This window comes from Ruditapes philippinarum, unplaced genomic scaffold (genome assembly GCF_026571515.1).
Source record: "Ruditapes philippinarum isolate M1 unplaced genomic scaffold, ASM2657151v2 ctg3094_1_1_1_1, whole genome shotgun sequence".
Taxonomy (NCBI): Eukaryota; Metazoa; Mollusca; class Bivalvia; order Venerida; family Veneridae; genus Ruditapes; species Ruditapes philippinarum.
The window spans coordinates 134493-156683 of NW_026858409.1; the positions used below are offsets into that span (position 1 = coordinate 134493).

A 22191-nucleotide genomic window follows, 5' to 3' on the forward strand; every position below is an offset into this window, starting at 1 on the left:
ATAACATGTAAATTATGACTTAAATCTTGAATCTTTTTACTTTTCCTAAAATTTTAGTACATTTGTCTCAGATTTGATTTTATCAAAATATTTTTGGTTCGTCTGGATGTATGTAGCTTTAACTATAAGTTATATAAATCGTTAATGAAGAATGAAAAAGTGTGTAATGAAGTGTCTGTCCTTGTTTTATATGTATATACTATGTATATATTTTCAGGAAATAAAGTCAAGTGAACTCTGAAGTATTAGTAATTAAGAGGTTGTTGTGGATAAAGTTATACACAGTCTATCATATACTGGTTTATATCCTTAATAAATTCTTGGATATTATACATGAAAGGTGAGATATGCAACTGTATATAGTGCCTCTTTGACATTTAGGTTCCTTAGATGTTTTTTTTAACACTCCTATAACATTAACATTTTGTAGGTGAAAGACTTTAACTTGTGATTTTGTAACATAAGATTTTGCCAGATCTTTTTTCTTTGCGTTGGTGTTGACGTATTGATAGATTTGTTGTAAAGTTATTGAAGATGAGTTGATCCATTATAGAACGACAGTCTAGCTTTAAAGATTCTATGGCAATTGATCTGCAGTAATTGCTGGCGCATTAAGTAGTTTTTTATCTTAAAATCTGTCGTTTGTGTGATATTTATTCAACACAGCTGATTTGTCTGAACTTCCTTATAAAATCTTGATGATGTTTTAAAGCTGATACTAAGTGTACTTATTTGGGCATGCTGTACAGGCTGACTTTATACTAATTATACTATTTTGTAGCTTATTTTTACTATTTTGATGTTTTAAATAATAGAAAATGACATTGAATTGTTCCATATTTTAAAGCATTAGTTAGGATATTCCAATGATTTTATGAGAAAGTGGTACAAAGGCAATGTAATGTTCTGTACATGTAACTACTTCAAATGTCTGATATGAGTTTAAAGGGACTTTATGGTTACAGGATTGGTAATATGTTTTCAACATTTATGTACCATTTAAAGTACATCTGCTTTAGTACTTTGTGTGCTCAAAGTGGACACAGTAAGGTTGTTCACTTAAAACCACTTATCCTGCACTGCTGTTGGTGGGAATCCCACCAAGGCCTTTGGATTCTTTTATGTGTGGAAGCTGTCCTGGTTTTACTCAGATGCCCGTTCATGGAGGGAGAACAGTTCATATATAGTAATAAAAACTCCAAATAAGGGTGATATCCAATATCTAATGGAAAATTAAAATATACACAAATTTGATGTTGGATAAATCATTTAAAGTGGCTTCATTTTTCACAATAGTCCGTCAAGAGTCCATCCCTTTTGTCTAATATTGCATATGACGTACAGTCACTATTCTATTCCCACGAACACCATTAAATGTGCATCATCGAAGTCCATGTAAAGTGACTATAAGTGTAATACAATTTTTCCCCATTTTCTTTGAGAGATTCTAGATACTCTGATAGCTAAACCTCTTGAGACAAAAGTATTGATTACTGACATGGAACTGATGTTCAATTATTATTCTATAAAAATATTAAATCTAATCAAGTAGCATACCATTTGTTTAGGATACACTTGATTTTCGTTCCGTCTGAAATTTGTGCTTGATATAATTCAAATTTTCTATTGATTTTTGTTGGCTTATTAGAACGATATTCCCTTATATTGACCAACAAAGTCATTTTGTGTGGCATCAGCTATAATTTAGTCTGTGACAGTGAGAACAGTTCCTGATATAGACAATTTTCCCACTAAATAAGGAATTATAGTACAAGAGAGGGATTCTCTGGCCAATTATGAAAGGTTACTGACGGCCAGTGATTTTTGCCCTTTCATAACTTTAAAAGTTTGATACCTATCTTTAAAGATGCCTTTTCTACAAGGTTGACGAATCTAACTGCTGGTTGCAAGCATTGTTACATTTTGTGTGAGTAAAGGCATTGGCAGCCAGCATGCAGAATGTTTTGTGTGACATGATGTTGCAGTAATTTTTTTTTGAAATATAGTAGTTTGAGATATAGTAGATTGATAATAATATTTTTGTGCCGCGCCTTTTTGAAGAAAAAGGGGGATATTGAAATAGGCTCCGTTCGTCTGTCAATCCGTCTGACCGTCACACTTTTGTGTTCCGACCATAACTTTGTCATTTATCAAAGGAATCTGAAATAACTTGGAACAAATGTTTGTTATAATAAGACGATATGTCGTGCACAACAACCAGACCCCTACCTCCAGGGTCAAGGTCGCACTTTCTTATTCAAGGTCAACATTGTCTATTTGAGGATAAATGTCGTGTCTGGTCCATAACTTTCTTATCTTTGAAGGGATTTTGTAAATACTTGCCACAATTGTTCACAATAATGAGACAATGTGTCATGCGCAATAACCGGTCACCTACCTCCAAGGTCAAGGTCACACTTGGAGGTCAAAGATTAACAGTCTGTTATAGGGTATAACTTTTTCATAGATTAAAGGATATTGTAAATACTTGCCACAAATAGTCATTATAATAAGATGATATGTCATGCTTAACACCTGCATCCCTACCTCCAAGTTCAAGTTCACACTCAGAGGTCAAAAATTAACATAGTCTGTTTTAAGGTATATTTTGTGTCCGGTCTAGAACTTCTTCGGGATTTTGAAATAACTTGGCACAAATTGTCATAATAATAAAAGAATATGTCAAGTACAACAGCTGCACCCCTGCCTCCAAGGTCAAGGTCACACTTAGAGGTGAAAGGTTAACAGAGTCTGTTATATGGTATATTTTGTGTCCTGTACATAACTTCTTCATAGATCAAGGGATTTTGAATATACTTGGCACAAATAGTCACAATAATAAGATAATACGTCATGCGTAACACCTGTGTCTCTACCTCCAAGGTCAAGGTCACACTTAGAGGTCAAAGATTAAAATAGTCTGTTATAGGGTATATTTTGTGTCTAGTCCATACTTTTTTCATAGATCAAGGGATTTTAAAAATACTTTGCACAAATAATCACAATAATAAGACAATATGTCAGGGGCAAAACATGGGTCCCTACCTCCAAGGTCACACTTAGAGGTCAAAGATTAACATAGTCTGTAATAGGGTATATTTTGTGACTGATCTATTATAAACTTCTTCATAGTTCAAGGGATTTTAAAAATACTTGGCACAAATAGATACAATAATAAGATGATATGTCATGCACAAGACCTGCATCCCTACCTCCAAGTAAGGCTCCCACGTTTACAATTTTTTGTAAACGTTTACTAGATTGCTAAGAACCGAAACGATACTGTTTAAACGGTGGTACCTCTATGTACTATACACACCATGTATTTGAGTCGCCAAATGATGTCATTCTTTCTATCTTTTATAAATAAAGAATGTGCAGGGCTCATCACGATTGAGTCAGCACAAATTTTTTGCATTGTATTACCAAAAATGTATTATGTCACAAGCAATTTTGCACGGTAATGCTGTGTTGAGGGTTTTAAACACCTATTTTCCGTTTGTTTATAGTCTGATTTTATTGACCTGTCAATTATGAATACATTATAGCACTCATTTACATATTCGATCCCACTTCGGTTTTTTCCGTTTATTTTACGAGAATTAATATGGAGTGTATCACTTACGTTTGGAAAACTCTCACTAGATTAATGTAGGTTCTTGTAACATCCGCAATAGCACAGTCGGTTAAGTGATTACCTAATGCATGAGGGGTCCGAGGTTCGATCCCCTTTTTTGATATTGTTTTTAGACTTATTCTTTCTTTATTTTTAAGTATATTTTAATGAAAATGGTCAAGCGCTTGCAATTTGTCTACACGGATATGAACCAACTAAGAAACACTGAATTGTCACATTTTATATTGTATAATTACATTTATTGATTTTAATCGGAATGAATTTTCAGTATTAATTCTTGTTATATACAAATGTATAGTGTTTACAAAATGGTGCAAAACATATTAAAAATGGAATAACCATATCTTAAAAAACATGTAGAAAATAGTTATGAAAAAAAATACTGGACATACTCTGTCTCGATCCTACAACACGTTGAACATTCAGATAAAATATACCAGTGGTTTACCCTATTGCACTATAACGGTCAGTGTAACTAATTCAAAATAACAAGATGAATTTAATCACATCTTACTGCGCACATCTCACGGAATTTACCGAACATTTATCGAATATTAATATATACTGTGCATTGACCGTATAATCAGTATGGAATTGACAGGTTAATAAAATCAAACAATACTTTGGAATAAACCACTAGAATTGATAAAATCCATGATTACAGGCAATGATTAAGATATTTTTAAGACAATATGGTCATTTCGATTAAACGGTAAACAATATCGTAAACGTTTATGAATGAAAATCGAAACGAATCCGTTTAAACGTGTAATCGTGGGGGCCTTACCTCCAAGGTCAAGGTCACACTTAGAGGTCAAAGCTTAACATGATAGATTTTTAAATTCCGTGTTTCATTTTTATTTCTTTAATAAATTTATTGTTGCATTTGCAGATCTAGCATTGATCATAATTTTAGACTCCATACCTCAATCTTTTGAAATAGCACAATTATTTTACGCTTCATATAAAACTTCCCCGAGGCGGGGGATGTTGGTAACTCTGTTACAAATTCTTGTTGCATTTAGAGATTTGTCTTGAAATTCTGTGATGGTGTTTCTAAGTCAACAACTTTTACTATCAGGCCACAAAGGCCTGTTCTATAAGATATAGATTTGTCTTGAAATTCTGTGATGGTGTTTCTAAGTCAACAACTTTTACTGTCAGGCCACAAAGGCCTGTTCTATAAGATTATATATTGATTTTCCTTAATATATGCAATGGATTTGAAATTGGAATAGTTCATTTGATTTAAATTTCAAAATACAAAAACATATGAGCTACCAACAGTATTATAGCCTAGCTTGACTGCATCAATGAATTGGTGCAGGTTGCTTGGCTCGATACTGGTGGCAAAAGCTTACTCAATTTTCAAAATACAAAAAATTGAGCAACCAAAAGTATACAACAGGTAAAGGTACTTCTAAAAATTCAGATGGGGATTATAATAATGAAATGCCTGGCTAATCAGTTTGTATTAAGAAGACTTTGCAGCTTGGAAAGATTTAGTATTTTGATTTTAAGTCCCTAAAATTACTGATGGCAGTATGAAAACGATTAATAGGTAAAATCATCAAATAAAGTAGAAGAACTTGTAAAATGTGTTTTTAGATAATTACAGTATAATACCAATGTTATATGTAGTGTATCAACAGTAAGGATGCTGAAGTTTCCATGTGAACGGACAATCAGAAATGTATGTATCATATACTGTATGTGTCACAAATTGAATGTGACAGTGACTGCCAGCTTGTCTACAAGGTAATATACTGTGACAAAATGACATTGACAATAATCAGAATTTCCTGTATATTTCTGCCTCTTACGGACATTCTAGATATATTAGTGGTATCTCTCTAAAGAGCTGTAATTATATATCCTTCAAGCAATTTTCATTGTGTGCTATGATGTATTGATGTCCTAGAAATGAGCCGCGTCACGACAAAACCAACATAATGGGTTTCCGCCCAGTCTGATCAGAACCATGCTGTTCGCTATCTGTTTCTCTACTTGTTATAGGGTTTGTAAGAGATCAGCATGGATCCTGATCAGACTGCGGGGATGCGCAGGCTGGTCTGGATCCATGCTGGTCGCAAACCCCTTATGTTGGTTTTGTCGTGACGCGGCTCAAATCTCCTAGTCTTGATATCAATCTTGTTTGTCACAAAGTTTAAACAGGTACACTGCTAAATATGATAAGGGCACTTAGTCTGCCACGATTTGTTTATACAGAATTTTATTATGCCCCCACAGAGTGGGAGCATATAGCGTTGCACTTGTCCGTCCGAGTGTCCGTCCGTACGTCCGTCCGTCCGAGCCAACATTTGATTATTATGAGCTTCATTCCGTAGTTAAATAAAGAACATAAACTCATAAAATTCAAATTAAGAGCTATTTTTTTGTTTTTATGAGCTTATTTTGCTTATGGACGTTGGTCCAGGTGGTGTTTATGAGCTCATTTGCCTCATAAACATCAGATTTTGGTACAGACGTCCGTACGTCCCGAAATCTTGTGAACGCAACTCCTCTTAAACCGGATGGCAGATTTTGCTTAAACTTCCAGGGATGAACAACCTTAATGTGTAGATGGTAGTAGAGGAAGGAATTTTTGCTGTGACCAAATTTAACAGAATTATGGCCCTTTGTTGATTTTTTCACTATATACTATGTAGAAATTTTGTGAACGCAACTCCTCTTAAACCAGATGGCAGATTTTGCTTAAACTTCCAGGGATGAACAACCTTAATGTGTAGATGGTAGTAAAGGGAGGAATTTATGCTGCGACTAAATTTAACAGAATTATGGCCATTTGTTGAATTTTTTTACTAAATACTATGTAGAAATTTTGTGAACGCAACTCCTTTTAAACCGGATGGCAGATTTTGCTTAAACTTCCAGGGATGAACAACCTTAATGTGTAGATGGTAGTAAAAGAAGGAATTTTTGCTGCGACCAAATTTAACAGAATTGTGGCCCTTTGTTGATTTTTTCACTATATACTATGTAGAAATTTTGTGAACGCAACTCCTCTTAAACCGGATGGCAGATTTTGCTTAAACTTCCAGGAATGAACAACCTTAATGTGTAGATGGTAGTAAAGAAAGGAATTTTTGCTGCAACCAAATTTAACAGAATTATGGCCCTTTGTTGATTTTTAGTTTTCAACTTGTGGCACATGTAGTCCAAAAAATATTTGACCTAGAGTCATAAGATTGACAGAACAGTGGCGTGTGGGGGCATCCGTGTCCTTTGGACACATTTCTAGTTTTATTTTGATTGTGTAGGAGGTTATAAGCTTATAGACACACTCTTGAATCCATTCCTGGAACCAATCATCAGTACTGAGCAATGCATGTAAATTTTTCCTGCTCAAGGAAACAACGTCTTGTCCTAATGACAGAGTTTGAACCCACACAAGAAGAAATCCACAATTTACTAGTCTGATGTGTTAACCACTTGACTTTGAAACTGCATATTTGTTGTTTGTAAAGCGATTTAAAAAAAATAAGAATATTAAGCTGTAGCAGTCAAGAGATTAAAGTTTTGTTTGTGTTAAAAAATTTGTGTTAAAAATAGATTTATGTTACCTGGAATTAAGCAAATATTGGTTTATCTCATCTAATTCCGGGTTACAAAGAAATTTTTATTGTTATAGCTTGATTATAAGTGCACAAGCATCCACAGAAGTGATCAAATTGCATTGGGCTTATTTTTTATATAATTACAAAGTTGTCACTGTTAAAGTTTGTTTGAAGATGGGAAAAACATGCATTTGCGTAGTTCCGGAGTATCTCCATTTGAAAATGTTAAACTATGCAAGAGTGAAATAGATTTGAGACAATCGAGACCCCCTATAAGGTTCTGTATGGATTTGCTTCCACACAGATTTCTCTCATCAAAGTTTTAACGAATAATGTGTATCATTATCATCATAGTTCTAACTGTTACAGCAAGCAATTGATTTCTCGTCGTTTAATGAAAAATGTCCATTATTAGGTTGTGAAATTGTTGCCGATTTCTTCTTGTTAAGTGTATTATAGTAGCAACATATAGGATGATTATGACCTCGATTAATAAATAAAAGTTGCCAATTAGCTGCTATCAAATAAAAAAATACTTGCTGTACAATATATATATATATATATATATATATATATATATATATATATATATATATATATATATATATATCTCATACATGATGAAAAATGATGAAAATGATATCATACGAAATTATTACTACATAATTGATGGCACAACTATGGTGTGAAAATTTTGGAAGGCAATATAATTATCACTTTCTTATATTGTTGTTTTCTCACATGTGACGAAGAACATAAATATATTTGTATGTATATGTTTGTAACAACAATATAGTTTAATTTTAGTAAATCAGAACAAAAAAATGGGCGACATGTCCAACACATCAGAGTAGTAATCTAATGATCGCTAGCCACATGGGTTCAAACCCCCGTCAAGAGGTTGTTTCCTTGAGCAAAAAATTTTACACTCATTCACACGGGGGAGGAAGTGTTACATGAAGGATGGAGTTCTTATGATAACTTGTACAGGAGTTCTTGTGATAACTGTCACAGAGTTCGTCGGAAAACATCTGTATATACTACAAAAACACTCGTTAAAATGGTTATTGTCATCGTTCAAAAATGAGTTTTAGGTGCTAAATTAAACTTTAATTATTAAGCTTGTCTTACATCTTGTATTATGTGTCGAAGCCTAATTCACAGGCCATTTTTCATCGCCTCTTGCTTCAAATCTGGTAGTTTTGAGTAAAATTTCCAAATTACTTGCCAATTCACAAGTTTTGACCGGTTTATTTCTGGTCTTCATCCATCCCATACATAATTACCTAATTATAATGCAAAATTGCAAACATTAAGCACCGGCTAACAGATTTGTACCCGATTTTTCAAATGTCCCGGAGTTCTTGTGATAACTCTGAAGATGTCACAGAGTTCTTATGATAACTTTTGTTATTGCCAGTGTGTTTCTTGCGCTAAATCACGGCACGTTTTGGCGTTTATTATCATTTAATAAGATTATAAGTCATTTTGAAATGCATGAGTACGATCATCTTTTGCACAAAAATGTGGACAAAACGTTTGTATTAAGTGTCTGCAAAGGATAAATAGATGATAGGCTATCAGCTACAGTAAAAAATTGAACCAGCGGCCACTGATATTCAGCAGTATAATGGCTTAAACAACAAAACAAAAATGTCTCATAACTCAGTTTCACCCACCTTTCTTAAGCAGACAATATATAGGCATGCTTCCCTTACCTATAAGGGCTAAGTAATTTGTATCATTTTATACCATAATAAATAAGTTTAAAACCAGGATAACTTTCACACCTGTGTCTTGAAAAAGTACGATACATGATAAAAACTCAACTGCGGTTGGCTCTAACTACCGATCTCTCGAACAAATTTGAACTGCCCCTCCAGGTTCGAGCGAACTAAGTTTGACTTTATATTTTTGTTATTATTGTGATTTACCTAGAATGGGATTTCAGTAATTGTGCATTGGCATTCAAACTAGAATTCCCCAGGTGTTGCTTGTAAGTGTCGCAAGTTCTCAAATGTAACTTAAAACAACAGACAAAATTTTAAAACATATTAATCGCTGTACTATTATAACTGCTGTATTACAAAGAAAACAAATGTTACTCGGACTGATGCAGTTACATAGATGCTTAACTGAGAAAAAATAGACTGTATGCCTGGATGAAAATGATAAAGGGCCAGAATACTGCTAGGAGCCGGAAACTGCTAGGAAACCAGTACATAAATCCTTTTTCATGTCTACGAAATATGCGTCAAACAAAAAGAAATACTTTGATAAAGAAACGGGGGTAAGAAATAATATCTCTTGAACTAAAATTCACTCAAAACCAACATTATAAGGATTATAGGATGAGCGTACTACATTTCATAATGATTTACAATCTCATTGAATAATAAAAAACACTAAAAAGTGCCGTGATTTAGCGCAAGAAACACACTGGCAATAACAAAAGTTATCATAAGAACTCTGTGACATCTTCAGAGTTATCACAAGAACTCCGGGACATTTGAAAAATCGGGTATAAATCTGTTAGCCGGTGCTTAATGTTTGCAATTTTGCATTATAATTAGGTAATTATGTATGGGATGGATGAAGACCAGAAATAAACCAGTCAAAACTTGTGAATTGGCAAGTAATTTGGAAATTTTACTCAAAACTACCAGATTTGAAGCAAGAGGCGATGAAAAATGGCCTGTGAATTAGGCTTTGACACATAATACAAGATGTAAGACAAGCTTAATAATTAAAGTTTAATTTAGCACCTAAAACTCATTTTTGAACGATGACAATAACCATTTTAACGAGTGTTTTTGTAGTATATACAGATGTTTTCCGACGAACTCCATGACAGTTATCACAAGAACTCCTGTACAAGTTATCATAAGAACTCCATCCTTTGTGTAACACTTCCTCCCCCGTGATTCAGCTCAGTACTGGTTGGTTCCAGGATCTGATCAAGAAGTGTGTCTATAAGCTTATCATAGCCTCTTACACTAAACTAAAATTAATTTTGTATACATGTATATTAAAACTAAAAATATGTACAAAAGTAGTCCATTTTCTCAAGAAATTTTCTGCCATCATTTACGTCGCTGAATTTGCCCAGCTTAGAGTTTTTGAAAGTCCATTAAAAGTTTTATGGACTTTTGTTTAAAAAATTTGAAATTTAGTAGCCAACTGTTAAGATTTTTGTCAGGTTACACCGGCATGAATGCTGGCCTGGCTCTAAAATGATGGCAAACTCGGGTTTGTTATGATCTCAGCTCAAGTTCCAACAGTTCATTTTAAAACCTTTCAAATATTCCTAGTGTCATGTAAAAACCTTTTTTCCAAGGTTACTCTTAAACCATGCCAGTGCTATTATGACAGCATTTATTTAACCCTTACTACATGCACTATGCAAAATAAATTAAAGGAACTTGCCCCCCATCTTTCAATATGAACAAAACTATTCATCACTTTCAAGGAAAATTTCCAAAAAAAATACTGAGTAGTGAGCTGTGCAGACCAGAATCAGACAGCACACAATTATGCCAGCACCCATAATTCTAACTTCATAACTGAAAGAAATGACACTTTCACAATTGAAAGTTTCTCTAAATTGAATACCGCTGCAAAACTGTTATAACAATAAAATGCAAAGTTTCATTTGGGAAATTTGGAGTCACCTCATACACTAAAACATTTTCCAAGTTAAAAGTACTTAATTCTAAATATCTGAAATGATTCGTTTTTGTCAATGAAAGGAAATTCTGAGACTCAAATTGTGTTTCACAAAATACCGTATGTCAACAATATGAGCGTCCTCTTTTAGTTCTAATTTTAAGGGATAAAAAAACCTTAAATTTCACAATTTGAAGAAAAATTTTGATAATGTCTTTCAGAAATTAGAAAGGCCTTGGGCTCTTCACAATTAAGGGAAAAAAACCTGGTAAGTCATCAAAATATTGAAGTCTATATGTGGTAAAACTCTTTGTACAGTCATTGAATTTAAGATTTTGAATTTACTGGCCCGAATTCCAGTTTTGAATTTATTCTACTATATATTTAAGTAAATATTCTTAAAATTTACACTGGCCCAAAAACTAATTTAGCACTGGCCTGAACTAATTTAGCACTGGCCATGGGCCACCGGACCAGTGCTAAATTCGATGACTGGTCTGCTGTCTATGGTATTGCGAGCATACTCTGCGTGCCTTTTAGCATGGTCAGACTACATGAAATTGTCAAGGTGCCTCATTTAAGGATCAAACCCTTGACCCCTGGATTACAAATGGTGCTTTCCCTATTGAACTAGGCTAGCAAACAATTCTTTTCCTGTAAATTTTATTTCAAAAGATGAAAAAGACTGGATTCAAATGACATCAGGTCATGTGGTATACATGGTATATTTTTTTCTGTACTGTTGCTAGAGATAGATTAAATCATAATGAAAATGGTAAAGCATTATATTTAGATTAACAAAATATGACATTGCATGTTTTAAGCCCTTGAGAGGCATACTGACATCTTAATGACTAGAATATCAATTTACGACATCAAAACATTCACATTATTTCTCATAAATATGATTCTTTGCGGTCTGATTTACTGTCAATTTTCCGTTTTACTATTTATGGAAATGGTGGAATGAGATATATATATTGCCAGTGACTTGAATTAGTAAATTAAAAGCTTCGCAGTCGTAAATTAATTCTTTGATGTTTAATATCTTGGTTAAAAGATACAAATATTGAGTACTGTTGTACTAGAATATTGCATGTTTAGAGCATTCATGTGTACTGTAATGCTGTAAGCATGCCGTGATTAATTACAAACCATTTGGCAGTATGATTATGCAAGAAAAAATTTGTTTGAATTACTAGAGTCTATGCATGTTTTAGCTCCAGCAAGTGAGGTGGTTTTGACCTCTGGTGCTGCTTTAAGTTTGTAACACCCGAGGTTAGTCAAAATCATCTTTTCTTGTTTCTGCGTTGTTGTCTTGTCCTGTGATGACCTAAATTGTGTTGGTGCACCATATACATGTATCCATGAAAACAATAAAACCATGTTTATTAACATAAATGGACTAGTCGATCTTTCAATCTAGACAAAGTCATTCATCATTTTTCTGGAAAATTTCAATATTCAATACTTAACTGAGTAGCAAACAGTGCAGACAATGATCAAATATTGGCACACATGGAATCAGTTTCTGCCATCTGGTTAAGAGAGTTAAGGAGGGTAAATTTTATATAACAAAAACAAGTAAAAAAAAATCAAGCAGTTGAATTTGTCAGCATATTAATCAAGTTTTAGAAATTTTATGAAAACTCAATTTGATTCATGAGCTTTTCCTTTTCTATCACCTGGGGCCTAAAAGGGTGGCTTCCCCCCCTCCCAATATCTGTGAAAAAAACCTCTAGTAAAAATTTGTTTATCTATTTCAACTTGCAATTGTTTTAAACTTGAATTAATTAAAACGTTGTTTTTAGCTTGTACTTATCTTTAAAAATCAAATGAAAATTAAAGCTTAACTCATTGTTGATGTGTGCCGTTGTGTGGAAATGTGGCAACATTTTGTTATACTCATGAAATTTGTGCTATCGGGTCACGTCATTATTCTGAAAGGAGCAAGCACTATTATTGTAAAATAAACAATCAATTTGCATTGTTTAAACAAATAATATTGGGAAATTGTATTGACAATAATAGACATTGACTTGAGTTCTAGAATACTTATTTGTTTTATTGTTATGAGTATGTGTAAGCACATTCAATACGTATATATATCACTTCTTCCAAAATTCATAACCCACATTCTTTTTATAGGCAAGTTTACAGACCTAATATCAAGCAATTCAAAAAAGTTGAAACAAAAGTCTACTTGATGGTGTTTATCACTTGAAATATTTATAAATCCTTAGATAAGCACTATTGACTAAGTATGATCACAGTAGTTCTACTAAGATGAAATAGCTTTAAGTGCAGCAGAGATATAACTTACAAATGCAGACCACTTAATTCAATACACTAATCCTTCCTTTGTGAAAATAACATATGAATAGGTCTCTTTTAGCTAAAACCACTTAATAAATTTGTACATTTGCACTAATTAACACAATGTCTGAAGTAATATTTGCACATGCTTCATAGATATGATTATGAAATTACATTCTTAGTACAAAAACATGTGGTGACCTTGATGCTTTGCAAAAAAATTAGTTTTGTTGCTTATTTGAATGAATACCTTGCCTTTTTTTTCAGGAGACCGCTTGTAAAAGCCTCTTTTTGAAAATAGAAGACTGGTTGTCTAGCAACTGATGTAGAGCCTCAATTCAGATTACGAGACTGGTTATCTGGCAGACTGGGGTGCACATTAGGATGTGCTCAGATTATGGGGGGTAACCAGTCTACTCGTGGTGTTCCATTTGATGCTTCAGGTGAAGGTAATTGTCTTCAATTCTTCTAGTATTGTAGCATTTAAGTAGTATTGCAAGTTTAAACTTGAAGCATGTTTTCATGAATGTTTTGAGTGTATTGGAACCACCTGCCTCTGACCTTGACCATGTTGACTAGCTAGCTTAACATCGTTAGTTTTACTCAGGTGCTTGTTGTAGCCTGAAATAATGCACAAGAGGGCACCTGAGATTTTCCTCCACCAGTAAAGCTGGAAAGTGACCATGTGACCTCAACTCTGTTGGTGTGACGCAAAACCCAACCAAAAAAAGCAAATAATGATGACAGATGTGATGTAAGAAAACAGTCTTGACTTCAAACTTCTATCCAGACACCATATTTACATTACCTATCTTTTTTAAAGGCCAGACTTACCACATAAAATCTGCAAACAATACTAGAAAATTATATTTAATTGGAAGGTTACGTAAGCTTCTTATCAGTATAAATAGATTTTTTTCCACCGATTGACAGTGCCTAACATTTCAATGGTCATTAGTAAGTGTGAAAATTGCCCAGTTCAATCAATTTACATCACTTGTTCTGGTTATGGGAGTTTTGATAAGTCTTTTCAATTGAAGGTTGATTGATTTAACCACTGATTGGCTTCAGTTGATTGACAAATTGGTCGTCTGCGACCATCCAATGACCTTGTCACAGGCTGTTGAAAGGCAAGGTGTTGTAACTGCTATAAATTAAAGAAGCAGATACAGGAGTTTAGCACCAAGTCGTCGTATTTTAGTGGATAACAAGGACTTTATAATGTAATTTAAGGAGCACTTGCCAATAAATTTGTTGATTTGGTTTCATTTAACTCGGCTTATTTGTAGGCTCCTGTTTTACAGTCTGGGAATACTTACAAGTCTTGTTGCTTTGGTTACTTAAACAGAAATAAACAGATTTCAGAATGCTTTTAGGTAGAATATACGATTTATGGTACAAGCAGATAAATCCTGTAATGCGCTTTTATTCCAGTAACTTGACTGCTTTATTTGTGAAATCTTGTCTAGCTTTTCAAATCTAATACATCATTGCCTTGAAATCTCATTAACACTTTTAGCATAAATCAACAATGCTGTTGATACTGTTGGAATAAGGAGCTGGTACAATACTTACAACATCTACATACTTTAAGCTTCTCTTAGTTTCAGTATTTCATTCTTCCAATTAACAACTGACAGTCTCGGATTCAGAAACTAAACATGTCCACCATATTAGAACTAGCAAAGAAATAGGGTCAAAATTAATGTTATACTGGTATTCCATTTTTTAGCAGCTCCGATGATTTTAACAGGATCAAAAACTCACTTTCAAGGGCAGATAACTCAAAAAGTAGGCCGGTGAACCCCCAATTTTTTCCATCAATATGACTTGTTTTAATCATGATTCTTAGAATATTACTGAAATTTCAAACTTGGGGCCTTTAAAGGAACTTCACTGAGGTCAAAAATCATAAACACATAACATTGAACTTTTGACATAGATCAAGTGGGACACCTTAAAACAGAAAGATATGCAAGACTAATAAGAAATATACTCAGAAATAAATTGAAAGTCATAGAAATGTATTGAATTACTCTGGAAAATCGGAGTTAGCAAAGGATCTGTATTTTTGCACAAATGCTATTGGTCAAGACTAACATCAAAAGGAACAAAAATTTATCAAAATATTTCAAGGTCAAAAAACCTTAGTGGAGTCCCTTTAATACATTAACAAGACTAATTCAGTAATTGTCAGATGAATAAAGAAATTCTTTATATTACAGTTTCTGTCTCACACAATAATATTGTTTACTTAAGTAGTTCCCAATCTTATTCCAGTCTACTCTAGTTAAAATTGACAATTTGAAGTCTCTATTGAAAATGTATTAAAACTTTGATGAATTGCAACCTAATTTGCCAGAAAATGTTTTGTCTGATTGAAAACTGCATTGAATGTATTTACTTTAGCAATCAGCATCTGTTATATGGAAAGTTTGTTTTGACATTTGTCATTTGACATGCTGTAAATTTTCACCAATATTTATTATTTAGTTATCAAAGGTAACTCTATGGGATGAATTTTATCTTCATCATGTCCTTTGAACAAACATTTAAACATGCATTGTACAGTCATACAAGTAAGTGTTGTATATTTTATAAATTTGTTCATTATTTTTTAGCTCACCTGTCACAAAGTGACAGGGTGAGCTTTTGTGATCGCTTTTCGTCCGGCGTCCGGCCGTCCGGCGTCCGGCCGTAAACTTTTACTTTAAATGACATCTCCTCATAAACCACTAAGCCAATTTCATCCAAACTTCACAGGAATGTTCCTTTGGTGGTCACCTTTAAAAATTGTTCAAAGAATTTAATTTCATGCAGAACTCTGATTGCCATGGCAACCGAAAGAAAAAACTTTAAATATCTTCTTTTAAAAAACCATAAGAGCTAGAGCTTAGATATTTGGCATGAAAAATCTTCTAGTGAGTGTCTACCAAATTTGTGCAAATAAAAGCCCTGGGGTCAAAATTGGCCCCGCCCCAGGGGGTCGTTGATTTTCCCTATATGCATATAGTAAAAACTTAAAAAATCTTCTTTTAAAGAACCCAAAGAGCTAGAGCTTAGATATTTAGCACGAAACATGTTCTAATGGGTGTCTACCAAGTTTGTTCAAATAAAAGCCCTGGGGTCAAAATTGGCCCCTCCCCGGGGGGTCATTGATTTTCCCTATATGCATATAGTAAAAAAACTAAAAAATCTTCTTTTAAAGAACTCAAAGAGCTATGGCTAAGATATTGAGCATCAAACATGTTCTAATAGGTGTCTACCAAGTTTGTTCAAATAAAAGCCCTGGGGTCAAAATTGGCCCCGCCCCTGAGGGTGTCATTGATTTTCCCTATATGCATATAGTAAAAACTTAAAAAAATCTTCTTTTAAAGAACCCAAAGAGTTAGAGCTAAGATATTTAGCATGAAACATGTTCTAATAAGTGTCTACCAAGTTTGTTCAAATAAAAGCCCTGGGGTCAAAATTGGCCCTGCCCCGGGGGGTCACTGACTTTCCTTATATGTGTATAGCAAAAACTTAAAAAATCTTCTTTGAAAAAACCCATATGTCTATATACAGGTGAGCGACCTCAGGGCCATCATGGCCCTCTTGTTCTATTTTCCATAAGGTTATGGCACTTAAATTTCCCAATTTCAAAGGAATAGGCTTTTACAGATAATGAAAAGGTAAAAAAAAATCACTGATGGTAAAACATCATTTTATATGATCTCAAAGTTTGTACTTCCTAAAAGTAAAATGTACATATATACGATGTATAAACATGGAAAGATATATATTATAATATTTAGACTGGGAATGGAATGAAATCTGAACAGCCCCTCATTAATGACACAGTATTATGACAGTTCTCCCTAAATTTCAAACTTTTTCCTGTTTTTCCTGAAGGGAGAAATGACTTCTCCCTAAATTTCAAAACTTCTTCCTATTTTCCCTGAAGAGAGAAATGACTTCTGCTTAGATTTTAAAACTTCTTCCTATTTTTCCTGAAGGGAGAAATGACTTCTCCCTAAATTTCAAAACTTTTTCCTGTTTTTCCTGAAGGGAGAAATGACTTCTCCCTAAGTTTCAAAACTTCTTCCTATTTTTCCTGAAAAACTTCTTCCTATTTTTCCTGAAGAGAGAAATGACTTCTGCTTAGATTTTAAAACTTCTTCCTATTTTTCCTGAAGGAAGAAATGACTTCTCCCTTAATTTTAAAACTTTTTCCTATTTTTCCTGAAGGAAGAAATGACTTCTCCCTTAATTTTAAAACTTTTTCCTATTTTTCCTGAAGGGAGAAATGACTTCTCCCTGAATCATGATTCTCTGCAACATTTGGAACTGCCTCGGCTATCATCTACAATATTAACCTCGGAAACAATACGGATTGAAAGTAGTTCTACCACGTGGTTTACTGATGTAAACAGAAACAGAGATAATGTGAAACGAATGTATATATTTGACATCTAATGTCTGTTCCAGTACTCTTATGCTTGAAAATATGTCCGACAACAATTTGTTATTTAAATATGCCCTCTGAGGTTCAATTTTGAATAAATCCGACGAAATGTCAACAGGTTGGTTTTTTGTACTTTCGGTTTCTACAACCATAATAATAAATATATAAATAATGAATTGTTTGCTTTTGTATCTATGATATCACTTATTTGAGGTGAACGTTTACTACATATATTGAAAATAAACTTGTAAACAACTCCCAGCATTAAATTACTATTTGTTTACATGTTTAGTTTCTTAGCGTAGGTTAGACCGAAATACCGCATCCGTTCTGTGTATTCATACTATTGTGTTCGAGGTCCTTATCCGAAGACTGACGGAAAGGGCCGAGTAGTTGCGATTGTCTCTGCAAAAGAATGGAAAAAATAATTTTACGTAACAAATTACAAATTTGTCATCTTCCTATTTAATAAACCTTGAGTAGTTATTCCAAAACCAAGGAGGAATCTCTAAGTTTATGGTGTTTTATGTTTATTGATTAAGTTTATTTTTGTACAATCTTGTTTTGTCTGAATAGCTCGGATGAGACAAGTTTTATTAGGTAATATTGCTGGTAATAAAGTAAACAATAAACCAGTTTTTTATGATATGCCTCAGAGAATGCAAATCATTTTAAAGTGTCTACAGCTACCTAATATTGATATTTTAAGAAGATTTGCATGTTTTATTGTTCTGTTTTCAGCAGTATTTTAATTCGAGACTTTATAAAATTACTTTTACCGAAGTATTCAATCCCACTTGCTTTAAGCAATTTTCACCCTTGTTTATGCTCCTGAAGGGCTGCATATAGTAAATGCACTGTCCTTTTAATAATCTTGTTCACGATTCATCACCAACGCCGATGGGAGGATTTCAGTGAAACTTCACAGGATTGTTTTTTACCATGCCTAGTTGTGCATGATAAGTATCTTGATTTTCACGCTTGAATTTTTTTTTGGACACAACGTCGAAGCTTCCTTTAGGGGGCATTAGGTACTTTTTAGTGACAGCTCTTGTTTTCTATTTTTCATCGTTCATAAGCAAACTACATTTCAAGAATTTTTATGCCCCCACAATGTGGGTGCATATAGCGTTGCACTTGTCCGTCCGTCCGTCAGTCCGTCCGTCCGTCCGTACGTCCCGAAATCTTGTGAACGCAACTCCTCTTAAACCGTATGGCAGATTTTGCTTAAACTTACAGGGATGAACAACCTTAATGTGTAGATGGTAGTAAAGGAAGGAATTTTCGCTGCGACCAAATTTAACAGAATTATGGCCCTTTGTTAATTTTTTCACTATATACTATGTAGAAATTTTGTGAATGCAACTCCTCTTAAACCGTATGGCAGATTTTGCTTAAACTTACAGGGATGAACAACCTTAATGTGTAGATGGTAGTAAAGGAAGGAATTTTCGCTGCGACCAAATTTAACAGAATTATGGCCCTTTGTTGATTTTTTCACTATATACTATGTAGAAATTTTGTGAATGCAACTCCTCTTAAACCGGATGGCAGATTTTGCTTAAACTTCCAGGGATGAACAACCTTAATGTGTAGATGGCAGTAAAGGAAGGAATTTTTGCTGCAACCTAATTTAACAGAATTATGGCCCTTTGTTGATTTTTTCATTATATACTATATAGAAATTTTGTGAACGCAACTCCTCTTAAACCAGATGGCAGATTTTGCTTAAACTTCCAGGGATTAACAACCTTAATGTGTAGATGGTGGTAAAGGAAGGAATTTTTGCTGCTTAACCTAATTTAACAGAATTATGGCCCTTTGTTGATTTTTAGTTTTCAACTTGTGGCACATGTAGTCCAAAAAAATATTTGACCTAGAGTCAAAAGATTGACAGAACAGTGGCGTGTGGGGGCATCCGTGTCCTATGGACACATTTCTAGTTTAGTTCTATGCAGATATCAACAAATTCATGATACTCAAGAGTCCGCAATTGTGTCCGCACATGACTGCTGCAAATGTTTATAGCAAAAAAAAGAATATGGGGAAATATATCCATAAAATCAATGGTATAATTTATTTAGGAAGTTATGAGGAAAAGCATATTATTTATTGAAGAATTAAGGTAAATTTGTTTCTATGTTTAGTCATATTTTTTTTTTTAGATTATGAATATCAACAGGAATATTATCGTCAGATACCCATGGTTGATTAAAACGTAACATAACACGTTAATGGTTCGGCTGTGGCTATCTGGCGATGCAGGAATATTCCGGTATCCAGCGATGCAGGAATTTTATTCCGGTATCCGACGATGCAGGAATATTATTCTTGTATCTGACCATGCAGGAATATTATTCCGGTATCGGACAATGCAGGAATATCATTCAGGTAGCCAACAATGCAGGAATATCATTCAGATATCCGGCGATGCAGGAATATTATTCCATACCAGACCATGCAATTACCTAAAAAATGTTGAAGTCTTCTATTTCAGCCAAGAAGACCGTCTAAACTAAACATTGTATCTTTATGTTGATGATATCATCTACTGTTACATTGATAAAATAAAACATTAAGCATGATTTATTATGATTGTCTATTTTTTCTATTGATGTCTTTTTTTGTAGATTTCGTTAGGAAAATATATTTATTTGTTTTCTGTCAGATTTGTTATTATGATTTCTGTGAAATATAAATAACCAGAAGAAAATACAATTATTGGAAATGGTTATAAATATATAAAGTGTTGTGTTTGTTAATTTTTTCTGGAATTGCAAGAATTGAAAGAACATATTGTTTACATTTTATATTAATTTGATTATACAACTAATTTATTGTTGTCATCTTATACAAGTTGGTGTTTAGTTTAACTTTTCCGTTAATTTATTATACACTCCTTTTGTAGTTTACTTTTTGTTTCAAGATAAAAGTCAAAATATTAACACCCCAGTTACACAGAGCCATCGGTGATTGATCGGTAGGTTTTTTAGCCAAACTATGGAGTGAACCGACGACAACGTATTTAACACCGATATCACCTATTGGTCACCTGTTTTCCACCTATCAACTGCTATTAGGGAAAGATAAGTTTCATCAGTGAAAAATTACCGATTGGGATTTTTAAACATGTTTAAAATTCTCGATCGGTGAAAATATTTTACAATTTTATAACCGACATTAACCTATATCATGAGATATGCAAGCTCTTAATCACCGATATCGCTGATCGGAAAAGATAACCAAATATGAATCAACGGCCATATCTGACGGAAAGTGTTTAACCACTGATGACTAGCTATCAAACACCGATTAATCAGCGTTACGCCCGATTTAGCTCTGATTTACAAACGATAAAAACCAATAGTATTTTTATCACCGACCCAACCCCGTTTGAGTTTGCTTTCTGTCACCAATGGCCGTTTACACAGAAAACCAGAAATAAAATCACGCATGACAACCGATCATAACAGCGAGTAAATTTAAATTAAATAACCGATTGGGGACCAGCCGTCTGTGTAACTAGGCCCTAAGATGGCTGTATCATCTTCGTCATGGAATTCGTAACTTAAAAAAAAACTTTAATGTAAACTGTTTTTATAAACATTATGAAAGGTCATAATCAACACAAAACTTGGAATACATCAACTTATCATGACGAAGCTAGAGTTTTAAAACAAGGGGGATTATCTTGAAATCAATATTTTTAGAAGTAACGTCTCATTTTTTACATGTAAAAAAATATTTGTAAAAATTGGTTATTGCACGAGCTTATCAACACCATAATGTGGTGCTCTTGTTTTGGGGGCCTGTTTTTTTTGTAATGACCATTTTCTCCATGAGGGAATAATAATGGAGACTGTCATAGAACATGATTGTGGGCTGCTTAAAAGTGTTCAAAATGTCAATGTTACTTGCCTTGTAAAACAATAAGTCACATGAAATCCTTTGGTCATATAGCTCTTATTCTAATACAAGAAATGCTACATGTAATACTGGCACTAAACTTTTGACATTTTTATGATCCATATATAGTAGTTCTGCAGTAATGGGAAGCAAGTTTCTGACATTTTGCTCCCTATATAATCCGTAAGTTTCATGAATAGAAATGAGATGGATTAAGTAAATGCAAAAACTTAAGCTGAGGCTTGGAGTATTACAGTTCACCAATACACCGGTCTTAGAAGACTTACAACATATCTGTTATAATGCTAAAAATGCTACTTTACAAAATGACACTGAATATGCTACTTTACCAAATGAGCTTAAAATATTATTTTACCAAATGACAGTTTATCCTGTAAAAGCAATCAAATTATCAGACTGACAGTTTGAAAAATGTGATGAAATTATACTATCTGATTGAAAGAAAATGTGATTATTTTGATGCCAATTTTCTGGTATTTTTCTCACTTATCTATCAAATGATTGGGATTAGTCTCCTGGGTTGAGACAACTTTGAATTGTTCTTTTGTATGTGCTCTAAAGGAAGTCAATGAATAGATTTTTTTCTCCAGAATGTTTGATGAAAATTTGTACATTTATCATTA

The 22191-nt window shown here is 33.6% G+C and overlaps 1 protein-coding gene across 1 annotated transcript in view; it reads left to right on the forward strand.

Annotated features, from left to right (window-relative positions):
* The first annotated feature begins 208 nt into the window (after positions 1–208).
* Positions 209–22191, forward strand: part of LOC132753098 (serine/threonine-protein kinase 32A-like) — a 58144-nt gene continuing 36161 nt past the window's right edge. The window contains exons 1-2 of the mRNA XM_060743518.1: positions 209–340; positions 13465–13646. Of these exons, the coding sequence (XP_060599501.1) occupies positions 13595–13646 (52 nt within the window). The 5' untranslated portion in view covers positions 209–340; positions 13465–13594. The remainder of the gene's footprint in view (positions 341–13464; positions 13647–22191) is intronic.